Source organism: Mobula birostris, chromosome 26, assembly GCF_030028105.1.
Source record: "Mobula birostris isolate sMobBir1 chromosome 26, sMobBir1.hap1, whole genome shotgun sequence".
In the NCBI taxonomy this organism is placed as follows: Eukaryota; Metazoa; Chordata; class Chondrichthyes; order Myliobatiformes; family Myliobatidae; genus Mobula; species Mobula birostris.
Genome location: NC_092395.1, coordinates 32,677,377 through 32,692,759, shown reverse-complemented (window position 1 = coordinate 32,692,759; position 15,383 = coordinate 32,677,377). Strand labels below are relative to the sequence as shown.

The window sequence follows — 15,383 nt, the reverse complement described above, 5'->3', positions numbered from 1 at the left end:
AAAAGTCTTATTTTGACAACTGGCTGAAACGATAAGAGGCCATAGGATCCAGGGCAATTTGGCAAGTTGGATCTGAAGTTGGCTTGTTGACAGGAGCCTGAGAGTAATGGTTAAGGTTTGTTTTTGCAAATGGAAGCCACAATGATTTGATGCTGGAACCATTGGTGTTCATTACAGACATTCACAATCTGGATGTGAAGGTGGGATGTATGATTAGTAAGACACCAGAGGTTGTTTGGTGTTGATAGTGAGAAGGGTCATCTTCAGCTACATATGGTATTAGTTTGTAAGATGGACAGAAAAGTGAAGATGGTATTTTATCATGAAAAATGTGAGGCAATGCATTTTGAGATATATGCAATGAAAGAAAAGACTTTAGGAAGTACTAAGGAGCTGTAGTAAGGTTACATAAAATGTAAACCACAGTGGATCATTGTGTGCTGTTCTGGTCACCACAATCTGGGAAGGACTTGTTTGTACTGGAGAGAATGCAGGATAAAATTTGCTTGGGATGGAGAATTTTAATTATTCGAAGAGACTGGAAAGGCTGTTTTCCTTAGAGCACAGGAAGTTGAGAGGTGACCTGACTGAATTAAACAAAATTATGACGAGCATAGATTGGGAGGAAGTGAGAAATCTTTCCCCTCAGTAGAGGTGCTTTTAACTAGAGGAGATAGGTTTAAGGTAAGGACTAGAATTTGAGAGGACTTAAGAAATAATATTTCACCCAGAAGAAGATTGAAATCTAGATTGCACTGACAAAAGGGATGGTGGAGACATGTAAATGGTACATGTAAAAAAAATTGTAAAGCAAAGATGCTTTCAAAATAATGATTTGAAAAGTTTCTAAATATCAAAAAACTACAAAGAGCAATAAACAGCAAAAAAAAACACTAAATCACTCAATATTTGGTGGGACCACCTTTGCCTTTAAAACAGCATCAATTCCCTTAGGTACACTGTCCTGCAGTTCTATATATATAAAAAAAATCAACAGGTAAATTTGCTCCAATTTGTTCATTGCAGAACTTGCCACAGTTCTTCTGCAGACTTTGGCGGTCTCGCCTGCTTCTGTCTCTCCAGGTAATCCCAGACAACCTCAATGATGTTGAGATCAGGGTTCTGTGGAGGCCATACTATCTGAAACCATTAAAAAACACTTTTACATAGTACTGTACATGAAAGCACTTACTCAACAATGCTGAGCAGATTTACTGCAATATTGCTTACAAACCATTGTATTTCTTTTATTTTTATGAAGAATAATTATTGTTGCATCCTTCAATTCTTGTATGAGACTATTTACCAGGTAGAAATATTGCTTGGGTTATCGATAGTAATAAAGAAAATAAGGAAGAGGTGAAAAATAAACTATAAAAAGGACGTATGAAATCAACTCAAAAAAGGGCAGGGAAAATTATAGGTGTAATAATGATGCAATCAAGAAGAAGGAATGTCAGCGGCTCTACTTCATTAGCAGTTTGAGGAGATTTGGTATGTCACCAAAATCACCTGTAAATTTCTACGGATGTACTGGTTGCATCTCAGTCTGGTATGGAACCTCCAATGCACAGGATTACAAATGGCCACAGAGGGTTGTACATTTTCCATTCCATCAGGCATAATTCTTTCCACCATCAAGGACATCTTCAAGAGGCAGTGTCTCAAAAATTATATCAATCATTAAAGACCATCACCATCCGGGACATTCAGCCTTTGCATTACTGTTATAGGGGAAGAGCCTTAAGACCCACACCAAACTTTTTTAGAACAGTTTATATCTCTTTGCCATCAAATTTCTGAATGGCATTATTCGCCTTTTGTGTTATTTATTTATTTTTGTGACAATAGTAATTGTATGACTTTGCACTGTACTTTTGTGGCAAAACAACAATTTTCACAGCATTTGTCAGTGATAATAAACCTGATTCTGATAACTGTAATGGAGACTCAATTATAATGGCAAATGTGTTATCAACTTTACAAAAAAAATCAATGTAAATAAGATGTATGTATCAAATTCACAAATTTTTGGTGACAAGTTACAAGAATTATATTAGCAATCCTAAGAAGCAGTCATAGATGTGCCAAGCTTATCTATTCTGATCTCATTTTCTACTAGCCTTCAGTACTGTGTTTCAAGTGTTCATCTAAATACATAAATCTTTTGAGAGTACCTGTCTCCACCATCCCTTTTGTCAGTGCAATCTAGATTTCAATCTTCTTCTGGGTGAAATATTATTTCTTAAGTCCTCTCAAATTCTAGTCCTTACTTTAAACCTATCTCCTCTAGTTAAAAGCACCTCTACTGAGGGGAAAGATTTCTCACTTCCTCCCAATCTATGCTCGTCATAATTTTGTTTAATTCAGTCAGGTCACCTCTCAACTTCCTGTGCTCTAAGGAAAACAGCCTTTCCAGTCTCTTCGAATAATTAAAATTCTCCATCCCAGGCAAATTTTATCCTGCATTCTCTCCAGTACAAACAAGTCCTTCCCAGATTGTGGTGACCAGAACAGCACACAATGATCCACTGTGGTTTACATTTTATGTAACCTTACTACAGCTCCTTAGTACTTCCTAAAGTCTTTTCTTTCATTGTATATATCTCAAAATGCATTGCCTCACATTTTTCATGATAAAATACCATCTTCACTTTTCTGTCCATCTTACAAACTAATACCATATGTAGCTGAAGATGACCCTTCTCACTATCAACACCAAACAATCTCTGGTGTTTTACTAATCATACATCCCACCTTCACATCCAGATTGTGAATGTCTGTAATGAACACCAATGGTTCCAGCATCAAATCATTGTGGCTTCCATTTGCAAAAACAAACCTTAACCATTACTCTCAGGCTCCTGTCAACAAGCCAACTTCAGATCCAACTTGCCAAATTGCCCTGGATCCTATGGCCTCTTATCGTTTCAGCCAGTTGTCGAAATGAGACTTTGACCAAGGACTTGCTGAACTTCATGAGGTGTGGTTGATGTTCCATGTCATACATTATGATTAGACCATGCAAATCTATTTTACACACTTAGTCACCTCTTCCATCAACATGCAATACACTGTACAATTAAAAACAAAGCTTGCAGTATAATTCACTGGATTTGGACTACTGCACCAACTCACCTCTATTGGAGATGAGTATCCATTCCCCCTCACTAAACTGAGCCATACATGGAGGGAACAACCAAATTAATGCGCTATCACCTAAGGACTGGGCTTCAGGCGATGAGGAAGGTCCTGATGCCTTCTCATGTCTCACTGCTTTCAAAGATTTCTATGCTGTTTCTCTTCTCTCAAAATAGGTGAAGTTTTGAAAGTCTCCAGCTCATACAACTGTGGATACTGAATCGTTAAGAAAGGTACAGTGGCGATGTACTATTACAGCTCAGGGAGATCTGGAGTTTGGAGTTCAATTCCAGCACCGTCTGTAAGGAGTCTGTATGTCCTCCCCATGGAATGAATGGGATTTCCCCAGGTGCTCCAGAGTCCAAAGATGTACTAGGTAGGTTAATTGTAAATTGTTCCGTAATTAGGTCAGGGTTAAATGGGGTTGTTGGGGGTGACATAGCTCAAAGGACTAGAAGGGCCTATTCTACAGCATATTGCTAAAAAGAAATATTCTAGGCTGAGATTGATTCCCAACAAGGGATCAGGAAAGCTAAAGCCATTATTTGATCGACCAGTTTCTTACTAAATTGCAGCACAGGATCAAACCAGTGAATACCCTGCTGGTGACTGAAGAGAATGTAGGCGAGAAGTGATTGGGTAGTTTTTTTTTCTTTTTTAATTTTCTTTTACACACAGAGTGCTAGGTGCATGGAATGCTTTGCCAGCGTGGTGGCTGAGGCAGGTACATTCAGGAGATTTAAGAAATATTTTTGATAGGTACATGGATGAAAGAAAAATAGAGGGTTATGTGGAAGGGAAGTGTTAAGATTGCTCTTGGAGTAGGTTAATAAGTCAGTACAACATAGTAAGCTGAAAGGCCTGTATTGTGCTGTACTGTTCTGCGTTCTAATGCTATCGCTCATACTTTTAGCTGAGTTCAGGTTGGAGATGGGGAATGGGACTCTCAAATTCCAAGGTATTGGTGCTATGCTTGACAATTCTTTCATATGCTTAGCTTTCTAAACAATATCTGCTCTTATCTATGGAAGGGAAGCTCACGGTAATACACTGCTTCCTTCCTTCTCCTCTCTAGTAAAAGCTGCATTCTCAATGGACAGTACTTCAGCAATTCAAATATTGGACAGTTAAAATAAATACATTCTTTTTGACTGAGATGAAAGCCCAGGAGACAATATAAATCGCAAATGTAAATATGCAGCTCATCGACCCTGCATGGGAACAAGAAAAAAAAATGAAGAAAAAAATTAAAGGTGACTTTCCTTTCACAAGAATTAAAGAGGTCCAGTTGTGCTACAAATGCGTTATTGGATGAGACATTCAGAGGCCAGAGAATTTGAATCCAAATTTCACTATTATAGATTGGGAATTTGAACTACATTTAAAAAGCATGAAAATAAGAAGACAACAAATTCAAAAATAAGCCAGAAGTTTACTACCCACCAGTACTCTAGAGAGAGTACTGAGCTGGGAACAGGGATTTATGACATTCATATGAAGTCAGTGCTATCTGGGATTGATGAAACTAGCTGTAGGCAGAAGGCAGAAAAATTACCATGATGAAATTTTTGAAAAGCTAATTAATTTAACCTACCCTTTATGTAACTGAAGAATTAAATTATGATTTTTTACAAGTAATGTAAATTTTGTCAAAATTTAAACTATATAACCTCACAGCACAAAAAGATATCATTCAGCCTACACTTCAACTACATTTTCAATCCTTTTCAAATGTTACAATTGAATCTTCCTCCATCACCCACACAACCAATTTATTTCAGAACATTAAAACCTGTCAGTTAAAAAGAAAATTATCGCCATTGTTCTTTTACTTTACCTTCAATGACCCTAAATATCACATCAGAATATTCAGTTCCCAATCTATACCATCTGCAATAATGTCTCAGTAATGGCCATCAAGTCAAATTTATTTCCATTTGTACTCTCAGTTCATCTGTTTGTTTCAAACACAACCTGTATTGTTAGAGAGCCTTGTGTTTAGTCCTTCTCTATCTTTGTAACCTGTAGCTTTATCTACCTTTATCTGTTCCAGCAAAATATATTTATCATGTCCCATCATAATACCATTCTCTCTAGCCTTGTTTCCACCTTGATTTATCTGATCTTTGTAAGAGCTCTTAAAACTTTGAATGGCTCCATATTATTTCCTGCTCTGATCTTGGAGGAACAATGCCATTTTTAATTATCCCTCCTCCCTGTCAGTAATCTCTCTGCACTTTCAAGTACTTGTATGTCATACCTAGAAGATGCCATTGCAATTTTTCTGGAATCTAACCTGAGATTTATAAAGGCTTACAATAGACAATACTGTCTCCATTCATAAAGCCTTCATAGATTCATAAATGTATTTCTAAGTCTTCAATTTGTTCACCAGCTTATAGGAATATAGGAGTCATCAGGTTTGTCCGTTACAACAACCCGTTTAAAACATAGTACATATCCTTTCTCATTTTCTTTCTAAATTGCATCATTTCTCTGCATCAAATTTCATCAATTATCACTCCTTATTACTTCCCTGATATTCTATTATCTGAAATTATACTCAGTCTGATCAAAGCTAGATCATTGATATATTGAGGTAGAGAACAAAATTGGCTCGGGTAGGATTAATATAAAATAGTTATATTATAAAATAATATAAAACTGATGACCTATTTCCATGCTGTATTTCCATTTGTTTTTGCTTTCTGATATTCCCACTACTCATTATCATAAACAACCTAACTCCCTAACTATGGCACTGTGGAGCGTTTTTACCACAAGAACCACAACAGTTCAAGAAGGTGCTCATCACAACTTTCTCAAGAGCAATAATATGGGCAATAATACTCTTATTTTTGTTTTAAAACATTCAACATCCAACAAACTCCTGGCTACAAAGCCGCCTTTGAATACAAGAAAGTTTGATAGATTCAGGGAAGAATCAACTGCTGGAGGAACTCAGCTGGTCGGACACCGTCTGAAATGGGCAGTCCCGTGAAGGCACAATATTCTGGGATCTGGACTAACACAAAAAGCGGTGTAGGTCAGGCAAAAATCTGTCGAGGTGAAGGGTACTGCCAGTATTCAAATTACAGTATCATATGTATCTCCAATATAGGAAGGAGGCTATTTTCCATTAAAACACTGAAGTGGATCTACATCTTAAAATATATTACAACCCAAACAGGTTGAATTTCCTTCTCCAATAACTGACTGAATCAAAACCTTTGCCACCTCAACACCAAACCCAGCCAGCACCTCAACCACGTCCTTCACGGATGGCGTCAGCTACGAACCACGTGGTGTGTGACGCAAAAGGTGGGCGGGACCTTCGCGGGGCAGGGTGACTACTTGCCGCTGGTTTTGTGTTCGCGAAAGCCAGGATGGTGATAGCGAACCGGAACGATGTGACGGACCGGACGGAGTCAGAAGACTATGTGTGAGTAAAGTCTGCATTCTCATGCAGTTAATTCCTTAAAATATCTGTAGGTTAGTTCTTTTGTAGGAAGGTTACTGGTTTGTATTTGATTGACAGGACAGGAACCAATCCCGGAACAACCTATTGTGAATGTGATGATTGATGGTGCCTTTGGACCAATCAGGGTCAAAAGGAAGGTGGGTTCGTCTGGGGTCAATGCAGGGAGACTCCTGGAGACGCAAGGCGGGGGGTACCTATCGTTTGTAATGACTGTCGTTTGTGTGTCGCTCTTTGTGGGAATTTGCTTCGACTGCTAGCACATTCCCAAGACCAGAGATCATACGAAAGGGTGCACCGATGGCCCACAGTAAAGACTTGAGTTGAAGGCCCTCCTACACAGTGGGTGGACCCATAAGAACAGAAGAATTGATGCGCTTATGATAATAATGTTTTTAACCGTGGGTAGTAATGGAGGAATCTAGCATATTATACTTAAAATTAACATTTCAAAAAAAAAAGATCTAGTGCTTAACCGGCGTATATGACATAGAAGCTGTTCTCAGGCATCCAGCCGGGTCCAGGTGGTTAAAATCGACACCTGGACCCGGCTGAAAGCCCGAGAAGAATTTACGGTATGTGGATTAACTACATTATTGGAATGGAAAGGGATGCACTGCAGCTTTCCCCCAAAATGAGATGAAAACTGATGTCGGGTTTAAAAAGAAATGCTTCACTCCTTCACACACCCAGGAGGGGAACAGTTTATGGTTTCAAATAGATTACATTATGTCAGTTATTTTGTGGTCTCTATGATTTATTTGCTTTGGGAAAGTTCTCAGGATGTAGGGTGCCAGGTAGATTGTCAATTTGAAGTAGCAGGGAGTCAAATCTGAGAGATTTCATGTCAGCTTGTTTCCTTTGAGGCTGCTGGTTTCTTTTTGTAGGGCATCCAGGGAAGTTCTTTTTCCACAATTCCTTTTGATGTACAAAGGAATGAAAGGCATTTATTCAGAAATGTCAACTCGGCATGCACCTTTGTCAAAAATGAACAACCAGACCTTACAAATAATACTGCATGTATCCGAATGAACAGTTATTTCTCTTGTCCTAAAGAAGAGTCATGGTCCAACTGCTTGTTCATTTCTATGGATGCTGCCTGACCTGCTGAGTCCTCCAGCCTTTTGTGAATGTAACCATTACTCATTGGCATGTTTCTCATTGCAAAAGATAATTGGAAATGATTCAGATATTTGCAATTCGATGTAGAACAGGACATGCTAAAAAAGAGATCCATAATTATACTTTTTGTTAAGGCCTTGGCAACATTAATATTTTTCACTATAGCTTGTAACTTGCTATGGATAGGTTACATTTCCATTCATTTTTTACGCTACTATTCTCAGTAGAAGTAGGCCATTTGGTTCTTTGTGTCTGTGCTGGTTGTTTTATTGAGCTATACATTAGTCTCAAGTTCAGGTTTTTTTTGCTTCCAATAATTGATGTTAGTATGGGGATTTTTTTAAAAAACTGCTGAAAGGTGTCCAAAAATAATTTAAAAAGAGGTGTAGTTTCTGTTAAAACTATTCACAATTTTGAAGATCCCCATCAAATCTCTTCTTAATGTTCCTGCCACTTAGAGATCACTTCACCTTCTTCAGTTTCTTTCCACTGTAATTGAAATCTTTAGCTCCTGGGACCAAAATAGTAAATCTCTTTTGCACCTTATGAGGGCTGTGATTTCCAGAAGTGCAATGCCTTGTATAGTGCAAAACTGTATCTGAAGCATTAACAACGATTTTTATTCACTTCTCACTTTGAAAGTTATGGTCGAGTTGCTTCCATGCTTTCAGGCAATATTCTAAATAATTTCCTCCATCTAATAATTTTTAAAGATCTTGCTGCTGGTCCAACCTATCAAGTCCAATTGTATCCTAATTAACTGTAAGGCTAAACTAGAGGATTAACAACTGAGTATAATTTTTTAAAATTTAAGGTGTGACCAAAGCCATCAATTTCTACCTCTATAATATTGTCTGACTCCATTCTGTCTAGCTTATTTATAAAACCCTCCTCCATCATTTTATCTTCAGACTTGGGTAATCTGTTACATACCCACCTGATTACCCTTAATCTATCTTTCATAAACCTGACATCAACCAAAACTCTGCAACTCTCCCACAAGCATTTACCAACTCCTCTCGTTGGTCACTCCATTGCTCTATGACCTGATCAAGAGACACCTTTTTAAAATCCATCCTTGATGTCAATCCCTCCATGAGCACCCCAACCTCCCATTCCAACTTGTATCTCTGCAAAGTCCCAGTGCTGTTGTCTTTAGCACCCCAATTTTATACGCTTCAATTTTTTTGTGCCTTTCCTTCCATTTGAGTTTAACGCAGCACTTTGGAAGAAAAAAATGTAAAGATCGTAATGTATGCATCTATTTCTTTTTGAGCAATGACTCCCCTTAGCACTACATACAATCTGTTGTCTGCTCATGCGCATTGATCTCTCGCTCTCTCTCACTGCAATGTGAATACACCAGTTAGAGCCACCTCCCACATATGTGCTTTTATTTTAATTGATAATGTAGTTGCAAGGACATAGCAAATTGACGACGAGTTTGAACCTGAATGTCAGAGAATATCACCAACAGCACTGATAGTTGTGGGATGAAACAGTGAGAGGAAAGATTTAAACAGTACGGAGTAGGCTGTCATGGACACTAACAAAAGGGATGTGTGAGTACAGCATAGTACACAGTGAAAGATGCACAACTAGCAAAGTTAAAGTGAAAATAACGTGGCGATGGCTGCAGTTGGGGAAGTTGACGAATTTGATAGTGCTGGTGAAGGCTCAGAGTTGTATATCGAGAGGGTTGAACTGTATTGTAAGGTGAACGCTGTAGATGAGCAAAAGAAAGCCCTTCATGCTTCTTAGCTTAATGGGTGCTAGAACGTATAGTCTCTTACACAACCTAGTAACCCTAGAAAAGCCAGCAAGCAAGACATTGGACAAAATTGTTACAATTTTATAAAATCACTTGAGTGCTAAACCGCTGGTAATAGCTGAGATTTAGATTTTACAAAAAGAATCAGTCAAAGGATGAAAGCGTTTCTGAATACATTTTAGAACTGTGCAAGCTTTCCTAGTACTGTGACTTTAGAGATGGACTTTCTGAAGTATTAAGGGACAGGCTTGTATGTGGCATGCATAGTCAAAGCACTCAGAAGAGGCAACTGTCAGAAAGAGACCTAACCTTAGAACGGGCATTGACCATTGCAATATCAAAAAAGGATGCAGCTGAACTACAGAAAAGAGGTTAGAATGTGAAATGCACAAAATGTTCCTGAATGATGCAAAACGCCAAAAATGTTATTGATGTGGCAAACCCTCCCATGACGCAAATGACTGTTGGTTCAAAAAAAAGTATGCAGGAAGTGTCACAGTCAAGGTACATAGAGAGAGTGTGCAAGGCAGTCAAAAAGCACAACCTAGTGAAAAGTTTCAAATACAAAACTAAGCAAATGCATAAAGTGACCGACTGTGAAACAGAAAACACAGAGTCTGATAAAGGTGAGCTGGCATGCCTAGAATTGCATGGTATTACCGAAGCAGGTCACAAAATCATATGGATCACAATAGATGTGTCTGGTGTAAAACTGAAAATGGAACTGGACACAATCAGCTTTGTCTATAATTTCTGAGGCTGACTACAACAGACTGTTTTCTAAGCTACCATTAGAAAAGACATCAGTGATGCTAAAGAGCTACATAGGCGGAAAAGTCTCCCTAAGGCAAACTGAAAGTGAGTGTAACACATGGAGGCCAAACACAGCAGTTAGAGATTTATGTGTTGAAAAGTGGAAGGGCATCACTTTTTGAATGTGAATTGTTGAAAAAAATCCAACTAGACTGGCACACAATTAGAGCTCTCAATGTCTGATCAACAGGCAATTGCAGCCCAAATGGTAGCACTAACCAGAGATAGTCTCAGATGCTTAATGTGAAGGTGTTTGAGAAGGGTATTGGTAAACTCAAAGGCATGAAGACCAGAAATAAATTGAATGAAGCAGCAACACCAAGATTCCGTAAAGCGCATCCAATGCCGTATACACTATGTCTGAAAGTGGATACTGAATTCCAGGCATCTGGAATTCTTTCCACGGTTGATTGGAGTGATTGGGCCATGCTTTTTGTCCCGGTGATCAAGAAAGGGAAGGCCGGAGCCGTTCACATATGCGGGGACTTAAATGTGAGCACCAACCCTGTGCTGAGTACTGTGAAGTATCCCTTGCCACAAATAGAAGACATTTTTGCATCTTTGGCAGGCGGAGAGAAGTTTTCAAAGATTGACTTGTCACAAGTCTATCTGCAAATGGAGACTGAGGAGTCAAGCAGGAAGTTCCTCACAATCAACACTCACAAGGGACTATTCCAGTATAATCGTCTCGTCCTTGGCGTCGCATGAGCTCCACCAATTTGGCAAAGATCAATGGACCAAATGCTCCAAGATACCCCAGGAACACAATGTTACCTTGATGACGTCATTGTGGCTGACAAGAATGATAAAAAGCACATCCAGAACCTGGGTAAAGTTCCTTACCAAACTGAGTGAGTATGATCTGCGCGCAAAGAGAAAGAAATTTGAGTTTTTCAAGAATGAAATCTCATATTATGGACATATCATTGACAAACATGGCTGACATAAGTTCTCAAGAGAAGACTGAAACAGTGCTACAGGCACTCAAACCGGAAAATGTGTCATAACTGAGGTCATACTTGGGCCTTGTAAATTACTACCACCTATTTCTCCCAAGCATTGCTACAGCGCTGCACCAATTGAATGCACTGTTGCAGACAGGAGCAAAATAGGAATGGTTAGAAAGTTGTGAAAGAGCATTCAAGGAAATCAAGAGACTAATAACATCAGATGAACTGCTCACCCATTATGACCCATTGCTGTTCACCAGATTGATGTGTGATGCATCCCCTTGTGGCATTGGAGCTGTTTTATCACACACTATGAAAGATGGATCTGAACGTTGGATTGTGTTTGCTTTAAGATCACTGATAAGCGCAGAATGCAACTAAGCACAGATCAACTGCGAGGCCCTTAGTCTAGTATGGGGTAATAATGAAGGTCCATCACTACCTCTGCAGACAGAAATTTACACTAATGACAGATCACCAGCTCCTTATGTCAATTTTCAATCCCAGGAAGGGAATTCCAGTGATGACTGCTACCTAGTTACGACATTGGGCACTGTTCCTAGGAGCGCACTCTTGTGACATAGAGTTCAAGGGTACCAAACAACACGGCGTTGCTGATGGCTTGTCACATCTTCCATTGTTGGCAACTGAAGAAGAAAAGCCTTCATACTCTGACCAGTTGCCGGGAACAGGGTCAGAAATAAAAAGAGAAACATAGAGTGATCAGACATTGTCAAAAGTCTATGAAATCACCATGCAAGGATGGCCAGCTTGTGGTAACCCTGTTTCCAGAGTTCTTAGGAAGACGAGACCACTGTCGGTATGTCAAAGAATGCTGATGTGTGGCTCCCTCTAAACTGCACACCAGAGTGTTGAGGAATCTGTATGAAGGACACTTGGGGACAGTCAAGATGAAGAGTCTCACCCAGAGCTACGTGTGGTGGCCAGGAATATATAAGCAGATTGATGACTTAGCCAAAAGCTGTATGGGATGCCAAAAAGTCTAAAATGCATCTCCACAGGCTCCGTTACACCCATGGGAGTGGCCGCTATCACCATGGCAAGGAGTAGATATTGACTTTGCTAGGCCATTCATGGACTCGTGTTCCCGATTGCTGTGGATGCTCATTCAAAGTGGCCTGAGGTTATACCAATGAAGTCCAGCACCTCAGCAAAGACTGCCTCCACCAAGGACTATCTTCACCAGAAATTGCTGACCGGAACAAATTGTGAGTGACAGCGGACCACACAATACACATCAGAAGAATTCTGACTGTCCATGAAGAAAAGTAGCATCAGACATTTCAAGTCAGCTCCTTGTCACTCAGCAACGAATGTGTTAGCTGAAAGGTTTATCCAAACTTCAAGAAGGTTCATTAAAGTGATGGACACAGAAGACATTTCTCTACAGCACAAGGTGGACAATTTCCTTTTTTGTGTATTGGAGCTCTGTTTATGTGGTGACAAATCAAACACCTGCATGATTAGGAATATGAGTTCTTGCGTAGACCTCCCAAAACCAGATCCACAGAGGGAAGTGCAGAATAAACAGTTCAGCCAGCTGCCAAGTGAATCAACAAAGAGCTTCGAGGATGGACAGGAAGTTCTAGCACGTGATTACCAAATAGGATAGCTGCAAGAATTAGACCACTGATGTACACAGTGGATGCTGGAGATCAGACATGGAGACGCCATGTGGACCAGATGCTGGATGCTCAACCGAAGAGCACACCCGAGTCAATTGCATCCAACAAGACAGCCTCTCAGTGATGATCCTGTCATTGACTGCAACGTGACGCTGGCAACTGAGAATGTTGTCTTAGACAAGACACTGGCCAAAACTGCTGCCACTCCACAGGTCTAGAGGCACCAAGAGAACGTTGTCATTGACAAGAAACCTGCCAAACCTGATGTCTCTCCAAAGGTCCAGAGGCACTATCCTGAAAGAAACCGAGTGCCACCTAAAAGACTGAATCTTTAGAACATTAAAGTTAGCTGTGGACCGTTACTGTGAATGCATGTTTATTTGAATATGGTTTGTGAAAGGGAAATTTAATGTTTTCTACATATACAGTTTTAAATTACATTAATCTAAAGGGGGAGGAAATGTGATGTATGGATCTATTTCATTTAGAGCAATGACTCCCTTTAGCACTACGTATGATCTGTTGTCTATGCATGTCTATTTTCTCTCGTTCTCTCGTTACTGCACCAGTTAAAGCCATCTCCCACATGCATGCTTTTATTTTAATTGGTAAGTAGTTGCAAAGACACAACAAAGAGATAGTATATTCTTAATGGCAAGACCCTTATCAGTGTTGATGCACAGAAGAATCTTGGGATCTAAGTCTATGGCTCCCTGGAAGTGACAGCACAGGTAGTTGATAAAGGAGACATATGCATGCTTGCCTTTGTTAGTTGAGGCATTGATCAAGGGTCAGAAAGTTAAGTTACAACTTTATACAACTCTAGTTGGGCTGCATCTGGAGTATTGCATCCAGTTCTGGTTGCCCCATTATAGGGAGGATATCAAGACTTTGGAGAGGATGCAGAAGAGGTTTGCCATGATGTTGCCTAGATTAGAGGGCATCTGCTTTAAGGAGAGGGACAAATTTCTCTGGAGCAGCAGAGATGAGGGGAGATCTGATAGAGGTTTATAAGATTATGAGAGGCATAGGTGGAGTAGACAGCCGGTTGCACCTTTGTCCCAGGGTTGAAATGTAACCCAGAGGGCATGCATTTAAGGTGAGAGGATATAAATTCAAAGGAGATGCGCAGGGCAAATTTTTTTTTACACAGTGTGGTAGATGCCTGGAATGCGTTGTCTGGGTCGGTGGAGGAGCCAAGTACAATAGAGATGCAAATCATAAACATGAGATTGTGCAGGCACTGCAAATGCAGAGCGACACACACAAAATACTGGAGGAATTCAGTAGGTCAGGTAGCATCCATGGAGAGGAATAAATCTTAATTTTGGGATGAAGCAAAGGGGTACAAGTGGCTCTTAGGCACATGAATGTGCATGAAATGGTAGGATATGGAAATGGTTTGGGCAGGAGAGATTAGTTTAACTGGCCGTTTGATTTCTAATTTAATTAGTAACATTGTGGGTTGAAGGGCATGTTCCAGTACTGTCCTGTTCTATGCCAAGTTACTGAACTGTAAAATTACTTCCCTAAGCTTGTCTGCCTTTCTTCCTTTTATCTCATTATCTGAATTGATAGCATATTTTGTTTGGCAATGACCCAGTGAAGCAACATAGCTACATTAAGTGCGCTGTCTAAATTCAAGCTCTGTTGTTTAACAAAGACTTAACATACTATCCTTTGCTTTCACTCTGCCTCTCTTATAGCCATGGATCCCTTACGTTGTTTTTCCAGACCTTTTAGCTTGTCCTTTCTTCTTTACAGAACATGAACATGCACAGTGGGTGTCTCCTTAAAATTCAGTTGACCTTTTCTTGTGATACATCATTTTGTATTTCTAAATTTCACCTGTCACATCAACCCAACCAATTAATGTCCTTTAGAAGACTGGTGCTTTTCTTGTTGGGATCTCTACCTGCAAACTAAAATTATACATTATATAACTCATATCAGCCAGTAATAAATATCAACAATTAATTGTCCACCAGAGAAAGCAGGATCTCCCAGTGGCCACACATTTTAATTCCACATCCCATTCCCATTCTGATATGTCTATCCACGGCCTCCTCTACTGTAAAGATGAAGCCACACTCAGGTTAGAGGGACAACACCTTATATTCCGTCTGGGTAGCCTCCAACCTGATGGCATGAACATCGACTTCTCTAACTTACGCTAATGCCCCACCTCCCCCTTGTACCCCATCCGTTATTTATTTATATATACACATTCTTTCTCTCTCATTTTTCTCCCTCTGTCCCTCTGACTATACCCCTTGCCCACCCTCTGGGTTTTCCCCCCTCCCCCTTTTCTTTCTCCCTAGGCCTCCTGTCCCATGATCCTCTCATATCCCTTTTGCCAATCACCTGTCCAGCTCTTGGCTCCATCCCTCCCCCTCCTGTCTTCTCCTATCATTTTGGATCCCCCCCCTTCCCCCTCCCACTTTCAAATCTCTTACTAGCTC

The 15,383-nt window shown here is 39.9% G+C and overlaps 1 protein-coding gene across 1 annotated transcript in view; it reads left to right on the top strand.

Annotated features, from left to right (window-relative positions):
* Nucleotides 1–6,459: 6,459 nt before the first annotated feature.
* Nucleotides 6,460–15,383, top strand: part of r3hdm4 (R3H domain containing 4) — a 36,379-nt gene continuing 27,455 nt past the window's right edge. The window contains exon 1 of the mRNA XM_072244034.1: nucleotides 6,460–6,583. Coding sequence (XP_072100135.1) covers nucleotides 6,528–6,583 — 56 coding nt within the window. The 5' untranslated portion in view covers nucleotides 6,460–6,527. The remainder of the gene's footprint in view (nucleotides 6,584–15,383) is intronic.